A 16,811-nucleotide genomic window follows, 5' to 3' on the forward strand; every position below is an offset into this window, starting at 1 on the left:
AGTATTAAGAGTTCTTTGCATTCCTACCCTAACTATCTTAGTCAACCTCCAAATTGCTTCTTCAATTATGTTATTCAGTCTAAGAAGACAGATGTGTGTAACTTGTTTATAGTACTCATCATATATACTAAGGTACTACGTAGAATCCTTAATTTTTGAACACTGGAAGTGGGAAAATAAATAGTTGTGTGGTGTCTTTTACTTCTTAAAGTGGACATTTTATTCCATGAAATATTTAGAAAAATTGAGATATGTAAATTGAATATAAATCCAAATAGTATTATATATACCTTTTCTTCATTGAAAATTCTAATGCCAGCTTCTGTAACAGATAAACCATAAAATCACGGTGACTCAGTGTGATAGAATTTTATTTCTCACACACACTGTCCAGTTAGCATATCTGATGGACCACTTTCTGTGTGGTGACTGAGGGAACTAGACTCCTCCCTTTGTTGGCTCTGCTGTCTTCAGTCCATGGCCTGGGGCAGAGGGGAGGGAGAAGGTGGAGGAGGCACACCTGTCTCTGCACCAGGCCAGCTTCTCACTTACATCTGCTGGTTAAAGCTAGTCTAAAGCCTTATTTAGATGAAAGAGGTGGAAATGTCACTCTTCTTTATGGACTTTCATAAAGTTTCAGTTACATACTGTGAATAGCTTTTAAAGGTTTTTTAAATACCACATTTTCCCCCAGAGTGTCAAAAACGGCTATTTTGATGATTCCTCATTCTCAGGAATTCTTGTTTGGGTTTTAATTTCATCAGGAGGCCAGAAAATGCTGAAAACAATTTGTATCTGTGTTAAGATGCATTTCTTTGGGGTAGAAGGGATGTAAGTATAGGAAAGGAAAACAAAAAGGAGGATTCTGTTATGTCCTTATTATATCTGTTGCTTGGGATCCAACTTATTGCATATATATGTGTGTGGATGTATATACATACACACATAAAAGGAATATTGTGTCAGAATATTAGCTGTTTCAGTTCCCAAGTTTTCTGAATGAGTCCTGTGGATGTGTATGTCTAAGATGTACTTGGTGCATGTTACGTTCCTTGGCTTGAGTGTTGCTGATTATTTTAGGTCACTGTATATTGTGGATGCTGTCATTGGTGGGTGTGTTTTGTGAGTACACACACAGTAGAGTGAGCCCTACTGTCATTAGCCCCTCTCATAAAAGCAGAATTAAAAATTGTCCCACTCTTGGTGTGCCTTTTTTTTTCGATGCCTGTTTAAAAACTTTCTCAAAATAGCCTTCCCTGCAAAGATACGTAAGGTCTACTGCTGCCTTATTAAGTCACTTGTGTCCATACTATAAATATGTCTGTTCAGGTGAATTCCCTCCATTTAGACAGTATCAGTTTTCTTGATTCAGTTGCCAGAAATATATCGTTTTGGGAACTGGGGAGAGGAGCCATATCTTATTAATAATTGCTAAATAGTACTGCCTCCTGGTAAGTTGTGCAAAGGGATCAGGGGATAACATAGGGATAAAGCCATTGTATTTAGAGAATGGGAGGTCATTAATGGCCTCTGACAGAGGAAGGAGAGGAGAGGCAAGACTATGTCAGGCAATTTGCTATTCTTGGAGCACTCCAGATTCTTTTCCTGCATGTGTGGTCTCCTTCACCAGGAACAGTTTCTCCCCAGATAGTTGCATGTCTCCCTCCCTCACCTCAGTTAGATCTCTGTTAAGACATCACCATCTTTCCTTGCCACTCTAAAACAGCGCCCCTCGCTGCATTATTCTCTAATGTCTACTTTATTTTTTATAGGACTTAATAGTACCACAAATTTTATTGAAGCACGTATTTGTTTAACTGGCTGGCTTTTTAAAAAACAGATTTTAGAACATTTTTTTATCATCCATAACCATTAGCAGTCAGTCATTCCCCATCTTCTCCCCAACACATTCCAGCCCCAGGCAATCACTTGTCAAGTTTCTTAGCTGGCTTTTTATTATATAAACTTACCAGAGCAGGGACCTGTAGGTTTTGTTTCTTGTTTGACCTAGAACAGTTGCTAGCAAATGATATGTGCTCATGACTAAGAGATATTTAATATTAGAATGGGAGTAATTAGCGGCAGCACATATTTATTTTAAACTAATGGTCAGCTGGGTCAGATTTGGTCTAAAGTCATGAATTACAGATTTGAAAGATTGGGAGCAGTCCTGGGTCTTCCTACTTAACTTGTATACTACCACGAGAGGGAGAACAGTGGCAAAGTACTAGATAAAGCAGGAAGGATTGTAACTGTCTTATGTGTGTATTTCAAGGTCGTAGATCTGCTAGTATCCATGTGCAGGTCTGCATTGGAGTCTCCTAGAAAAGTTGTCATTTTCGAGCCATATCCTTCTGTGGTAGATCCTAACGATCCTCAGATGTTGGCCTTCAACCCCAGGGTAAGTTGTGATCCTAGCACATCAGCCACAGAGCTTGCTTTAACAGGAATTGAGATTTTAGTCTCATTAGCTCTTCTATCTAAATCTCTATCTCTTCAAGCATATCTGTGATTATTTTAATTTTATTGTATATTTTTGGAAGTTCTGACTTACATAACCTTATTTTAATTTTAAAGATCATGAGTAAAGGTACAAGCTTTCCTTTTTTTTTTTTTTTGTATTTTCACTTCAATCCTCCCTTCCCCTTTCCCTTCTCCTTCCCCAACTGTCTGAAGGTTAGCGAAAGTTAAATTCATATTGTTAATGGACCAGCATTTCTTCAGAAAATAATTTTATAAATATTCATGAAGATCAGAATCCTTCTAAATAACAAAATTTTCAAATTGCATAAGACCTAAAAATTGCTTTAGTTTCTATTACTTGAAATAATTTTATAGAAATAACTGTATCAAATTTCCTTGGAATAATTTTCCTTCCTTCATAAGTGGTAATGGTACACATATTTACTACATCATGCTTAAAAATGAATTATCAGTTGGGTGAGTGTTTGCTGTCATTGGCACACTGCCAGCCATACTCTTTTGGTAACAATATTCTAATCAAAAGAAAATAAAAGCAATTGTGAACCTTAAAGTGGATATTTGTATTTTAGAAGGATTCTGTGCTTACTTTATTCATTGTGGCTAAGTGTCTTAGCCACAATGGCAAAAACCTGAATCAGGAGCCCCATATCTTTTTTGTATTTCTAGATTTTACTCTGTAGACCAAATATGATTTTGTGTACTTATATAAGGACTGGCATTGTCTTCTTTTTTCCTTCCCTCTTACTCAAATCATAAATCCTTTGTCCTTGAGCCATCTTATTATAGTCTTCCCTTTTATTCACACCAACAGTCATTGCTTTCAAGTTGACCCTTAGAAAAATTCACATACAAAAATAATATGCTTCTCTAGTGATGTGTAGATTTGCAAAGGCTGAGAAGTGAATATTGGTTTTTAAATTTTTTTATATTAAACAGAAAAAGAACTATGATCGAGTAATGAAAGCACTGGACAGCATAACTTCTATCAGAGAAATGACACAAGTAAGTATGTCATCTTCTAGTCTTTTACCTAATATTTTTCAAACGTCTTAGAGTGGTAGCCATGTAGTGAAATGTAGATTTTTCTGTTATATAGGGTATAATTAAAATCATTTTAAGAATTGTGCATTATTAGGATGTGTTATTAAAATACAACAGCATAGCAGCATGCTAACACCGTGACTTTGGAACAGTAAGTGCATAATTACTATCCTAATACTGTGCTCTCAAATTCAGGCAAGAGCCTTGAGTATGTCTGGATATTTTAGGGCAGAGGTCAAATCTGGCACCATCTTTCTAGAATGTCAATTTTAATTGATAGTAGCAATTTCAAAACATTTTAATTTTAAAATAAAAACAGAAATATTCTTTAAAATGAAAATTTTGCATAAATATTTTAGATATAACACAGAATCTCAAAACCACTTTAGAAGATGCCAAACTCCCTGAGAGTATGAGTATACATTTTTGGTCATTAGGGAGGCTTTGGTGGAAAAGTTTGTTGAACAAGGATCAGGGGTTGTTATGAAAATCTAGCACATTCCTGGGCTTTAGTCCAGTACTTGGAAAAGCTCATGCTATTGAATTATTGAGGCCTTTCCACTGCCAAAGATTTGGAGAGAGGTTTAAAACTCATCATTGTAAGTAGATATTAATAATCCAAAATTGACAGCAACACACATTATGTATACAGCTTACACATAGTGGTTTCAAGGGCTTGCTCTACCCTAGAGACTCTTGTAGGCTTATGATGAGTATTACCCTGGGTCATTTATTTTCTCTGGAGAAGGAAAAGGAGAATGAATTCTCCTGTCCCAGGGGCTACTAAGCTTCTACCTCACTCGTTCCCTACCCCTCACTCCCAGCACCATCTCCTCTATTTGAAGACAGAGTTAAAGAGTTCATTTTTACATTTCTCATTTTGATTCTTAATTCTTTTTGTCCTTATTTATTCATGTGGTCAGATATTGATTCATTCAACAAAACAGTATGTGTCAGACAAATGGTAAACAAGAGATCCTTGAATTCACAAGTGCTGTTACCCCCATCTCTTCCGTTTGTATTTCTGTACCCGTACCTTTCTGTATTATTTGAATCCTTTCTCAAACAAGCATTCATTATTTGCATAGAAAAAGAAAACAATAAAATTCATTTCCATTTCAGAGAAAAAAGGACTTAATGCAATATCTAACACAAAGTTAAATAAACATTTTTAGTCATGAAAAAGACTTTGTATAGGGTATTTATACTATACCCTAGACCCTGATTATTCTTGGATTTAAAAATAGCTACAGACTCTGACTCTGGAATCAGCTTTCTGCCAAAAATTGCTTCCTTTATTCTGGGTCATGCGTAAGCTATTTTAATAGGAGGCAATGTAGACGACTGTCAGCCTACGAAGTTAGAGGCCAAAATTGTATAACTGGCTTCTCAATGAGTGTGGCCTGTGACCTTGGGCAAGTTGCTGAATCGCTTGATACCCCAGTGTCTTCACTGCAGAGGTGGAAATAGTAACACTGCACCCTCTTACACCAGGACTTCATAGCGTTGCTGTCAGGTTTTATTGCATCAAATTCTTTAAACCTCTCTGAATAAATATAACATTATACTTTCCTCTTTGCTAGAACGTACTGCCCTAGCAATAGCACTAAATTGTCACAGATTGTTCTTTGTTCTATAGAATGGTTACTTATCTGGGTAACTTCTATTAAATACTCTTTAAAGAAGGGTCCTTCTTATGTAAATTGTGTCCAGTTTTCTACTCTTAAGTCTGTACCCTCAGATATGAACAGCATGAGTAGTAGCTATCACGAGTTTTGCTTTATTATTACCTAAACGTTAAAAAATGGCCTGTAATCCAGCACTTTGGGAGGCTGAGGTGGGAGGATTGCTTGAGGCTTGGGCTCATAACAAGACTCTGTCTCTACAAAAAATAAAAAAAAATTACCCAGGCATGGTGGTGCGCACCTGTGGTCCCAGCTACTCTGGGAGGCTGAGACGGGAGGTTCACTTGAGCCCAGGAGTGCAAGGTTATGGTGAGCTATGATGACACCACTATTGCACTCCAGCCTGGGTAACAGAGGGGAGCCCTGTTTCTAAAAAATAAATAAATAAAATGGTCATTGTCAAAGAGACACTTTACAGAATACTCTTTAAAGGTGGCAAGACAGATTTTTATTCAGAGAACTGCAGTAGGGAAGAGAGACTGCAGTACCAATTGAGCTGAAATCTAAGACAAAGGTGACTGAGATTTTTAAAGATAGAAAGAGAGGAAACAAATGAGGATATGGGGAAGTGAAAAAGCAGGGAAAGAAAAAGGGACTAGGGGAATTATGTGGAAATGAAAAGTTACAGATGAGGAGTAAGTGGAGAATTACTGAAAATGGTTTGGCAAGGTAGACTGGTACAGTATACATTTTGTGGTTTGGCAGGATTGTGTTTTCTTGAGCAGAGATTTTCTTGAGACAGGAGGTCTGGGGAGGCCAGATTTTAGGGATGTGACCTGTGATAAATGGAAGCCAGGCTAAAAGTCAAGTATCTCAACACAGTATTTGGGCAAGTCCTTTGTGCAGCGTGGAAGTTCACAGTTCCCATCGTCTTGGGAGAAATGACTTGGCTGATTGTTGCTGTTCCCATGTCAAGCCCACAGATTTTCAAGTTTAACTAGATGAGGCATATCGTTCAGTCTGATTTTCCTTTTGTAAAAAAGGAAAAATGAATTTTTAAGAAAAATCAAGGGTATAATGACTTTTTTTCCAGGCACCATATCTGGAAATCAAGAAGCAGATGGATAAACAGGACCCCCTTGCTCATCCCCTACTGCAATGGTATAAAATTTTAGTTTTCCTCTTAATGAAAACAGGATCTTTTTTTATTGCTTGCTTTAAGAAAGGGAGAAAAAAAAAGCCTATTTTACAAACCCTGCAATGCTACAGTTCTATAAGCCTATGAGACCTGGTGATTTTACGATCCAAGAGTACTTAGTGATTCTCACTTTAATTTAAATTTGTACAACACAAGGGGAAGAAAATGCTGTCATATGCACTACCAGGGATATACAATGCATTTGACAGCAGTTTGCCTGTAGTTGTAAAAGATGTGATTGACTAGATTACATGTTAAAGGCATTTTGCTTCACTTAATTTTTTAGTTCAATGAGGACCTAGAGAACTCACTATCTCAACTCTTATTATTGAAAACCTTTCTAAAGTATGTATTTTGTATATTTTGCCCCCTTAACAAGGACAGTATAAATTTGATTAACTCTTTGTTTGATCACTGCAGAAGATGCACTGTTTCAGAATGAGCCTGGTAAGAGACATAGCATTAGTCCAGCATGGATTCTAGAAGCAGAGCTAGACTAGGAACAGGAGAGGTAGCTTGAGAACTTAGCTTGCTACGATGCCCACTTTAAATAATTTGCCCTCTCCTACTTCAAATAATTTACCCTCTTGTTTTCTTACTTGCAAAATGAAGAGAATAGTATCTATTCAGCATGGCTTGTAAGAATTTTATGTACATGTTTCTTTGATATCACTTTGAAAATGCAAAGACTATGGGGTTTACTATACACTGATACAAGTGTAAGGATTGTAAGAGATTGGTCTGAATGAGCACTTATTCCATGCTACGACCAGGATGTTTTAAAAGTATGTGGTGAGCAGAGGAAAAAGAATCTGGCTTCGACCCTTTCCTTCATCGAAAAGTTACAATACATATTTAATTTAGTCTACCAAGACTGTGACAAAAATTAGGTATAGAAGCCTTCCTTCCGTCTTTGTATCTATTATGTTATTAAAATTCTGACACATTAAATATAATAACCCCTAATTTCCTATTTAACCTATTAAATTTTCTCATTGTCATATTCAAGTAGAAGATAAAAAATCTCAAATATCTAATCATTTTCTTTTTATTCCTTGAAGTCAGTCTTGTAGTTAACTTTTAATTATTTGCGATTATTTCCTCCAGCTTGTTAGTCACTCTACTTTCAGGGAAAAGAAAATCTACCAAAACATTTTGCACTTTTCCCAACTTATTATTTTATATAATGAAGAGCATAAAAACACAATCCCTTCTTTCATATACTTGAATTTAATTTTTTTCTAAAAATTGTCTAAATATGTTGAATTTTGTATACAAATTATTATCTGTATTAGCTCAAGGAAATCATCAAATATTTAAAGAAAAAGAATCTCTGTAAGAGCTTATCTTAATTAGGCAATGTAGAGAAGAGGAAAAGAAGCAAATGTATGAATCAGCTGCTAATGTTTGTATTCACATTATCATTATTTGAAAGTATATCCAGAAATGTTCATTTAGCTTATATTTGCGGTTGTGCTTATTAAAAACTATATCTTCTTAGGTTTTGGGGAACTACTGCCCAGTGTATTTTCTCAGATTAAAATATTATCTTTTTGGTTACATAAGTTCTTTAAATTGTTTAAGGAAGCGAACCAAAATTACATAATTAAATACAATTATTACCATGTTTAGTTTATGGCACGTCAAAAATAAATTTCAATCACTCTCCAACTAAGAAGCAAAACTTTAAATATATTTGGCATATATTTGTGACTGATGGATCATTTTAATTTCAGGGTTATATCAAGTAATAGGTCACATATTGTGAAACTGCCAGTTAATAGGGTAAGTTGTTTTTTCACATATGCCTACAGAAATGGGAGGAGGACCTTTATAAGTTGGGAGAACTGACCCCTGTGATTTTTAGGCAGCCTCTCCAGGAACTGAAGTAGACTCAGGTTAAGTCTAATTCTTTAGTTTGAAACTGCATTTGTGCAGCAACTCCAAGCCTTTCTAAGAAATCAAATTCAAATTCTGGCTGCTGCCCTGACCTTTTAAATAAATAAAAACATTAATATGAGGTCATTTAGTCATTCCACAAGTAATAGAAAATATTATTAACATCTAGAGATTGACCAGAAGAAAGTTAATGTACTTTTTAATGATTATCAGTTTCATGTTGGCACTTTTCCTTTTTTCTTTATCTGAGAAGATATTGCCTCCAGATCTCTTATTTATTAGCATACTAAGCTTAAAAAATAATAATTTTAAAAAAGCCTAATAGACTCTGATTTTACTTCTGATTATCTCCTAAGAGCAATATCTAAAATCTTAATTTTCTACATTTGTGAATCTATAATAATGTGAAGATTGTTATGTATTATATTCCTCTATAACTATATTCCTAAGTGAAAGGGAAACAGAAAAATTTGTCAAGCTATTAATCCAAAGGGTTCTGCTTTAATTTCTTTCCATGACCAAAGGGGAGAACTATTTGAATGTAGGCAATTTCCACTTTTATAAATATGTGCAAATAAAATATAATGATAATTTTTGAAATTTAAAAATCTTGAGCTAACTTTTCTGCTTAGCAAACTCCACAATATTTCCCCAGTTGAATTGCTAGTTTATACTTAGGGAATTCAATAATAGAAAGTCTTAAAAAATAAATGTTATTAAGAAGGCAGATCTGCTTGACCATGATTGCATACTGTATTCCAAAGTTAAATATAAATGACTTTGGATTGTCTGTGTCCTATTCCATTCCCATTAGCCTAAAGAATAGTCTTTCATATCTGCAATTCCATGTGGCTTACCACTTATGCAGGATTTTAAAAAATATGTATTATGAATTTGCCTATTATGATTAGTATAAAATCACTGTAGTTTGAAATTAGATAATTGTTAAACCGGTAAAATTTGAAATTGTCATCAGCCTGATTATATGCTAAGTTTGACATATTTTTATTTGTCATTATTTTAAATGGCAGCAATTGAAGTTTATGCATACTCCACATCAGTTCCTTCTTCTCAGCAGTCCACCAGCCAAAGAATCCAATTTTAGAGCTGCTAAAAAACTCTTTGGAAGCACCTTCGCATTTCAGTGAGTTAATCGCACTTCATGTTAATGGGGGTATGCTCCACGAGTTTTCCAGAAATGTGTGGGGAAGAAAACATTCTTTGTTAGTAGTTGGTAATTCATGTTCAATAGTCAGCTATGTAATGCCTGACGTGGATACTCAGAACTTACAGAAGGCATCATGACTTCCATAGTGACCACTTTTAAAGATCATTGAATTTCTGGTTTTGCTTTTTCCTTCTCCTCTGTTTCTGTAGTGGCTCTCATATTGAAAACTGGCACTCTATCCTGAGGAATGGTCTGGTTGTTGCTTCTAATACAAGATTGCAGGTAAATTTCCTGAATGCTTTAACAAGACCTCATTATTCTTCAGTATTGAGGTTCAGTGAGCAATCTTGGTGTTATGTTTTTACTCGCAAAAGGGGAAGCACGTGCACTTGAAAACATTATGTGGAACTTCTAATAAGCATAAGTACATTTTCACAAAGGCACTGAAGCAAAATTGATCCATACACAATGAAAAGAAAAAGTCGAGTTTTCTAAGAGAAAACAGTAAAAATCACACTTTGAACTTAGGAGGAAGAAAATTATTGTGCACAAATAAAACGATACAGGCATTCTGTACATTACTTCAACATACATTTCTCAAGTACTGGACCTCAATGTGAATACTTTTAGAGAACAAAATGTAAGAATAAGCAAAGTGGAGATTTGGATACTAAAGTGCCATCTGACACCTGCTTTTCAGCCTGCATGACAGTACTTGGAATTATCAGGACATGTGGGTGTTGTCCTCATCTTTATTTATGCCTTTCATCTTGCACATTCCACTTCACCCTCATGCAGCTGAATTTTTCATCTGACAGCATAAGGACATCAGGAAATGAGATGCTCAACCCAATCACCTGAGCTAACTCTCACAATACGATAGCATTTGAGGTGATTCAATTAAATATAAATGTGGGTAAATGAGCATTTATTGGATTAGTATTCAGTTCATACTAATAGGGTGTGAAGGCTCTAGAACATAGAGATAATAAGAAAGAATTTTAATTGTTCTGAATAGTTTCTTAGACCAGTTTAAGAGGTTCAGTTAATGAAACTCCTGTAACTTGAATAATTTAGAGGAAGATAAGAACGGGATGACAGATAGTGTTATATAATGAAAATCTCAGTAGGACACTTTGTTTATATACTAGCATGTCAGTCTTAGTCAAAATTCCTTCCCGTGTATTTCAACCTTGATTTTGTTTGTAGAATATTAGATTCATTAAAAGCCTACTAGAGTACTATATGGTACTTCATAATAATTGACTCTCTTTATCACTGTAGGGTGGAAAACATTTAGCAAGGATCTTTTCCCTCTAGCTATCGTTTTTCATGTATAAACTCACTGTGAATTTTAAGCACAAGGATATTAGTACCATTTTCAAATTAGAGCTTGGAATAGGAGTTCTATCATTTTTCTAAGACTTAATGTTCCAACATGAAACTGATTGCCGCCTTTTGTCAAATATTAACATTTAAAACATGGGCTGACCTCTCTTTCTCACACCTCTTCCCATTTTAGCTCCACGGTGCAATGTATGGAAGTGGAATCTATCTTAGTCCAATGTCAAGCATATCATTTGGCTACTCAGGTAATTATGTGTTTCATTTCTAACTTAAAATTTATTAGGTTTTTGGTTTTTTTATTATTGTATACTCTAGGCACAATTTTCTAGTGAGTGACTAGAGCTTATTAGATGTATTTGTATTAAATTCATTTGATAAATGCCAGAAGCAAAAACAAAGCTCAAATGTCAGGATGAATTCATAATACTTCCCTAATGGAATATGTGTTGCATCAATTTAAAAAATATACATTTTATTTTATTTTAATATTTCTACATTTATTCCTTCCACAAATAAATATTGGGAATACAGTATGTGCAAAGCAACATGTAAAGCACAAGGAAGTACACATGCATATTATCATTAAGTGTAATTCTATATTATACCAACTTCTTATCTTTGGATTATGATGTTATTCATAAAGAAGTTTTGAACATTATAACAAAATTAGAAGTAGAAAAACATTCTCAAAATTACCCTTACTTATTGACATCTTCTTGCTAATATTTTGGTGAGATTGTGGGAAAGAATATTTTGTAATAAATTGAGAGCATATGCTGAGGGGGAGAGCCTGGTGGGTTCAAAATGTGGAAAGAAAGATCGTCAGATTGTTAACATTAGTTATCCTTGGGTGGGGGAATTTGTGAAGATTTCTTCTTTGCACCTTTTAAATTTGGAATATTTTACAATGATCAGTATGATTTATATAACACTTAACCTATTCTGTCTAAATATAATTATGTTCATTGTAAAGAGATTCAGGCTACCCAGAATTTTAAAATTAGCAAATGCATTTTTTTCTCTTCTTTCCTATCTTAATGTTCAGTGTATTTTCCTTCACTCTTAGTGCTTTTATAGCCATGCATCTTCCTAGGTAGTTGGTTTTGCTTGTGTCCTCCTGTGTGTGTGTGTGTGTGTGTATGATTGTATAGTCACATTTCACAATTTCAGGAGATGCCATTCACATAGTGCCTGGATGGTAAATCTTAATATTGCCATGTTTCAGAAAAGGATAGAGAGATCTAATAACTAGGTGAACATTAACCAGGCCAACCTGTCTAATATGTTTACCAAAGTTCATCCTCTTACAGCTGTAACATTGTTTTTCAGCAATAGAGTAGCAAAACACTTAAAACTATATTTATAATTAGAAATCCTAAAAGAAAACAGCAACAATGATTTTTTAAAAAGTACAGTAAAATTCTGATAGAAAGAAAACTTTTAAAAATTAAAAGGTTGCAAGGTAACAATAAAGGAAATGAGAATAAAAAATATATAATGAAAAATTAGAAGAAGACAAAGATAATTATTCAAGTAACTATTGCTGTTTTACAAACCACCCTAAACTTAGGGTAAAACAACAACTTCATTATGCTCATAGATTCTTTGGGTCAGAAATCTTGGGTACAACCTGGCCAGGTGATTCTTTTGCCTCTTGAAGTATCCACTGAGTGGTACTTAGTTGGTGGATGGGCTGCACTGGCTGATCTAAGAAAGCCTGACTCACAGGTTCTTTGCCTTGGCGGGAACGAGCTAGAACTGTCACCCCTCGCTCCAATATGTGCCCTGCCCAATGTGGTGCATCCAGGGTAATTGGATTTCTTACCTGAGTTTCTCCAGAGTGTACTAAGAGCATCTGATGGACTTTGTATGGCTTTTTCTGATCCATTTTCTGAAGTTACATGGTGTCAATTCCTACATACACTACTGGCTAAAGCAATCATGAGCTCTTCCGTGTTCAAGAGTTGGGGAATTAGACTCTATCTCTTGATGAAAATGTAGCAAGTCTCATTGTAGCAGAGTATATAGGTTGATAAGTATTTGTTGCAGTGATCTTGAAAAATCTGATATGCTAAATAACACTAAGAAAATAAATACCAGGAAAAATAGAATAATAGAAACAGGAAATGGTATAACATAGTTCAAAGGAGAAAACAATTAAAATCAGACCCTAAATATTATTAATATAGAACCAAGTAACAAATTAAAAAGCATTTTAAATAAATAAATATATCCTTGGCATAGATAAGAAAAAGAATAACAAGTCATCAAGTACTGTGACTTTCTGCTTCTCATACTGGTGTATGGACTCCTTAGATGAACTAGGGAAGGCACAAACTGTGAATGGACATAAAATTTTATCTGTGTGCTTTTGTCTGGGGAGAGAGTCCACAGCTTTCATCAAATTCTTGAAGGGCTGTCAGAAACACTGCAGTAAGAAGTAGCTCCTGTAGAAAGTGTGGGTTGTTAGAGGGCAGAGAGTGGCCCCTCTTTATCTTAGAGCTGCGTGTCTGAGGTCCCAGGCCTGCTCCACAACCTGACGCCACCCTCCTTTGTACCTTCTGGAGGAGGCCTGACTTGGAAAGGGATGGATAAACGTACTCTGCAAATTGGGAAACAGGTTTTGCCCCTTCTCATTATGCCACTTATTGAAATAACAAAAATCAACAGGGGTCTCAACTTTTGGTGCAATAATAGGTGAGTACTTTCTAATAGACTAGAGATACAAATCTACCTATTCTGAGACAGATGTATAATTTTAGTTCTATTTTTCTAAAATCTTTTACAATAAGAAATCATGGCATTTACAGAGTAAGCTAAGGCTTATGAATATCACAGACAAAAGAACTTATATAATTTTTCCTCATTAGAAGAAATGAGAAATTCTACACAGAACTGAGTCTTTGTTAATAATTCATGAAGTTACAATGTAAATATTTAATAGATTTTTCTGACATTGTTCATATTCCCCACCCTTTATCTTCTGTTTCTCCTAACCAAATATAATAAGAAGAATGAAAATTAGGTTCCCAAAGCCTTTTAAAACCAAGTTTTAAGAATTTTCTAATTATGTTGATTTTATGCAAAAGAAGTTCCTATTCTTGCTTTCAATGCAAAGAAAAACAGACTGAGATTTCCACTTGCTAAGTCACTTAGGATTTCCAAAACCTACTGACCTTCCACCTCAGGTGTCCAGGGCACAGCCCATTGTGATTGTCTCTGGCCTAATATAGTCAAATCTTTGCCTGCAGTGAAGCTTTGCACAGTAAATAGATTGTGCTTTGAACTGCATCAGACAAGTTTGTCCCTAAAGCATTATTTTGCTGGTATTTTCAGGGATGAACAAGAAGCAGAAGGTGTCAGCCAAGGACGAGCCAGCTTCAAGCAGTAAAAGCAGCAATTCATCACAGGTGTTGTAGCAACTTGAGTGACTGCTTATATGATTAGCTAACTGCGGCCTCATTAACTAGCAGGACTTCGATACATGCTCAGGCTTTTTAAGCCTGCAAAGTTATTTTAAGTAGTTGTTACTCGTAAATGAATAAAACTCACCTTAAAATGTAATAACCGAATTGCCTCTATATAAGAATCATTTAACAGATATTTCTTTATCTCCCACTATAACACCAGAGACTCTCCTAGACATTGGGGTACAGTGATAACCAAAAATAGACTCGTATTCCAGTCTTGTTGGAGCCTACATTGTACTGAGGGGATATAAACAAGTTAAATGTATTTAGATAGGATGCTAGATGGTGCTAGGTATTATGGAGAATAATTAATAAGGAAAAAGGGACATTTAATCCTAGAGGATGGAAGAGGGAACTGGGAGTAGTGTTAAGTGGGGTTGTCTGGAAGAGATGCTCTGAGAAGGTGACATTTGGGTAAAGACCCATATATGATGAGTGCCATGTGGCCCTCTGGGAGAAAGAATATTCCAGGCAGAGAAAAGAATGACCACAGATCCTGTGTTATTTCAGAGAAAACAGGTATGTTCTGGGCAAATTAAAAATCCATCTGATGAATAATGTGACTTTAATTTTTAAAAAAGAAAGTATAACTAATCTCATATGTGAAAACAACAATACCCTAGAATCAGATTTTCTACATGAGCTCTTTCTGAACACTCTATGGCTTAGTAAGTGATGTTCAAAATGGGTTGGTTTTGGATAGTTAGATGATCTGGAATAATTGATTTTAATGTTTGAAAAGATCATGCAAATTTAATTTTGTTTACCTTGAAATAAGGAGGCCAGGCTTCCGCTAAAAATAAATTTGAGTTCTAATTCTGTGTTGTAAGACTATTAACTCTAATTTAGCATTTTTTAGTTCACTCATCTTGAGAGTAATTTAGTAATGATTATGTACAGATATTAAATGATACCACAAAAATAGCTTGATATTAAGAGAGTGCATGGATATTGATGCTAGGCTCATTAGGCTGTGTTTTTCCTGGAGCCATCTTAGTGACTATTATTTTTTGATGATGAACAATTTATGTACCAGAGTGTCTCATTTTCACTCTAATTTTTAAATTCTTTTGGAATTTAGTCACAGAAAAAAGGACAGCAATCCCAATTTCTGCAAAGCCGAAACTTAAAATGCATAGCCTTATGTGAAGGTAAGTTGGAAGTTTTACAAACCTTATACTATTAGTTCTCTATCTTGCCTGTGTTTAAGAATACAAGTGTGGTGGAATAGTGAAAGATTATTCCTTATGGTTATCTTGAAGGGCACAAATGGAAAGTGGGCACAATAGAGATCATAAGGTTAAGACCAAATTACAGAATTGGCAAGAATTCAAAGTGATATTATTTTATTCCTGGCAGGTATTTCAGAATGGTGATTATATCTTTCTGATCAAATAAAACTTATCTCTTTCACTAATGTGCTACCGTCCTCTTTAAGCTGGTATTTGAATATATAATATCATTTGAGTATATAATACCAAAAAGATGAACCAGGCATTGAGAAGATAGGTCTTAACCCATTAGGTCTTTCTGTTCCTACACTGAAATTATTCTTCCATTTTGAACACAGGTCGGAAAAATTAATAGATGATTTTCAAGGTCATATGCTTTTCTTTGTTCTTGCTTTAAAGCTTATTTTTGGCTAAAAAACTCATCTTTTCTTCTTGGGTTAAGAGTTTCAGTAGCCATTGTCAACTGTTTTAAGTTTTCAACACTTGGTAGCTATATAGGACACTAAGTTGCTGTCTACATCATTCCCAAGTCAGGACCCATCTGCTTTTGATAATACTCAAGTGATTTGCTTCCTATTGTTATACCAATTTTTATTCAAATCATAAAGTCGTTCATGTCTTGTCATTTTTTTAATTTACATTTCTTAAGAGCTAATAACGTTAAACACTTTTCATTTGTGCGTGTATTTTGCTTTAGATTTGGAAGAAAAAGGATATAGTACCTTGGAATAAACTAGAATGAAATAGTTCTTTAATTTTATCTTCCACTTACAGTGATCACCTCACCTGACCTGCACAAACACGGAGAGATATGGGTTGTCCCAAATACCGATCATGTCTGCACACGATTCTTTTTTGTGTAAGTGTAAATGCTCAAGTTTGTCTTTTACTATTTTTACAAATGAGATGTAGGTAGTGATTGCATTATTATTTGGTCACTTTAGCTGCCAAAACATAACAAACAGGTAATTGAGTTTAACGTTAACTTAATGTTTTTGTTTATTTTCAATAAGCCATAAAAAACAAAGTGATGGTTAAATGATTTCTAACTTAGAAGAACTGAAGAAAAACAACTGTTAACTTCGAAATACAGAAAACATTCTCTGTCTCTCTCTAGCCATCTATCTTTGTGTGTATTAATATGTATGGATATGTATGTTGATGTGGAGGGTTTTTGGCACAACTTTAATGCAGCAATAAGAGCTGCATTAAAATATAAAAGCGTAATTTTTCATTCCTAAAAATGGGTGCAATAGACTGGTCTGATTTTCACCCCACCCTTGGCTCCCAGTCCTTTTCCGACACTGTTCTCACCTCACCCATGATCTTGTCACAGAAAAGATTTCA

The 16,811-nt window shown here is 34.9% G+C and overlaps 1 protein-coding gene across 2 annotated transcripts in view; it reads left to right on the forward strand.

Moving 5' to 3' along the window:
• The window catches only part of PARP8 (poly(ADP-ribose) polymerase family member 8), a 164,239-nt gene that overhangs the window by 136,868 nt on the left and 10,560 nt on the right, over positions 1 to 16,811 (forward strand). For both annotated transcript variants that reach the window (XM_012740405.3, XM_012740403.2), the window contains exons 17-26: positions 2,276 to 2,401; positions 3,421 to 3,486; positions 6,244 to 6,311; positions 8,085 to 8,133; positions 9,279 to 9,391; positions 9,625 to 9,697; positions 10,938 to 11,007; positions 14,099 to 14,172; positions 15,314 to 15,383; positions 16,239 to 16,323. In XM_012740405.3, coding sequence (XP_012595859.1) covers positions 2,276 to 2,401; positions 3,421 to 3,486; positions 6,244 to 6,311; positions 8,085 to 8,133; positions 9,279 to 9,391; positions 9,625 to 9,697; positions 10,938 to 11,007; positions 14,099 to 14,172; positions 15,314 to 15,383; positions 16,239 to 16,323 — 794 coding nt within the window. The remainder of the gene's footprint in view (positions 1 to 2,275; positions 2,402 to 3,420; positions 3,487 to 6,243; positions 6,312 to 8,084; positions 8,134 to 9,278; positions 9,392 to 9,624; positions 9,698 to 10,937; positions 11,008 to 14,098; positions 14,173 to 15,313; positions 15,384 to 16,238; positions 16,324 to 16,811) is intronic.

The sequence above is a fragment of the Microcebus murinus genome, chromosome 11, assembly GCF_040939455.1.
Source record: "Microcebus murinus isolate Inina chromosome 11, M.murinus_Inina_mat1.0, whole genome shotgun sequence".
In the NCBI taxonomy this organism is placed as follows: Eukaryota; Metazoa; Chordata; class Mammalia; order Primates; family Cheirogaleidae; genus Microcebus; species Microcebus murinus.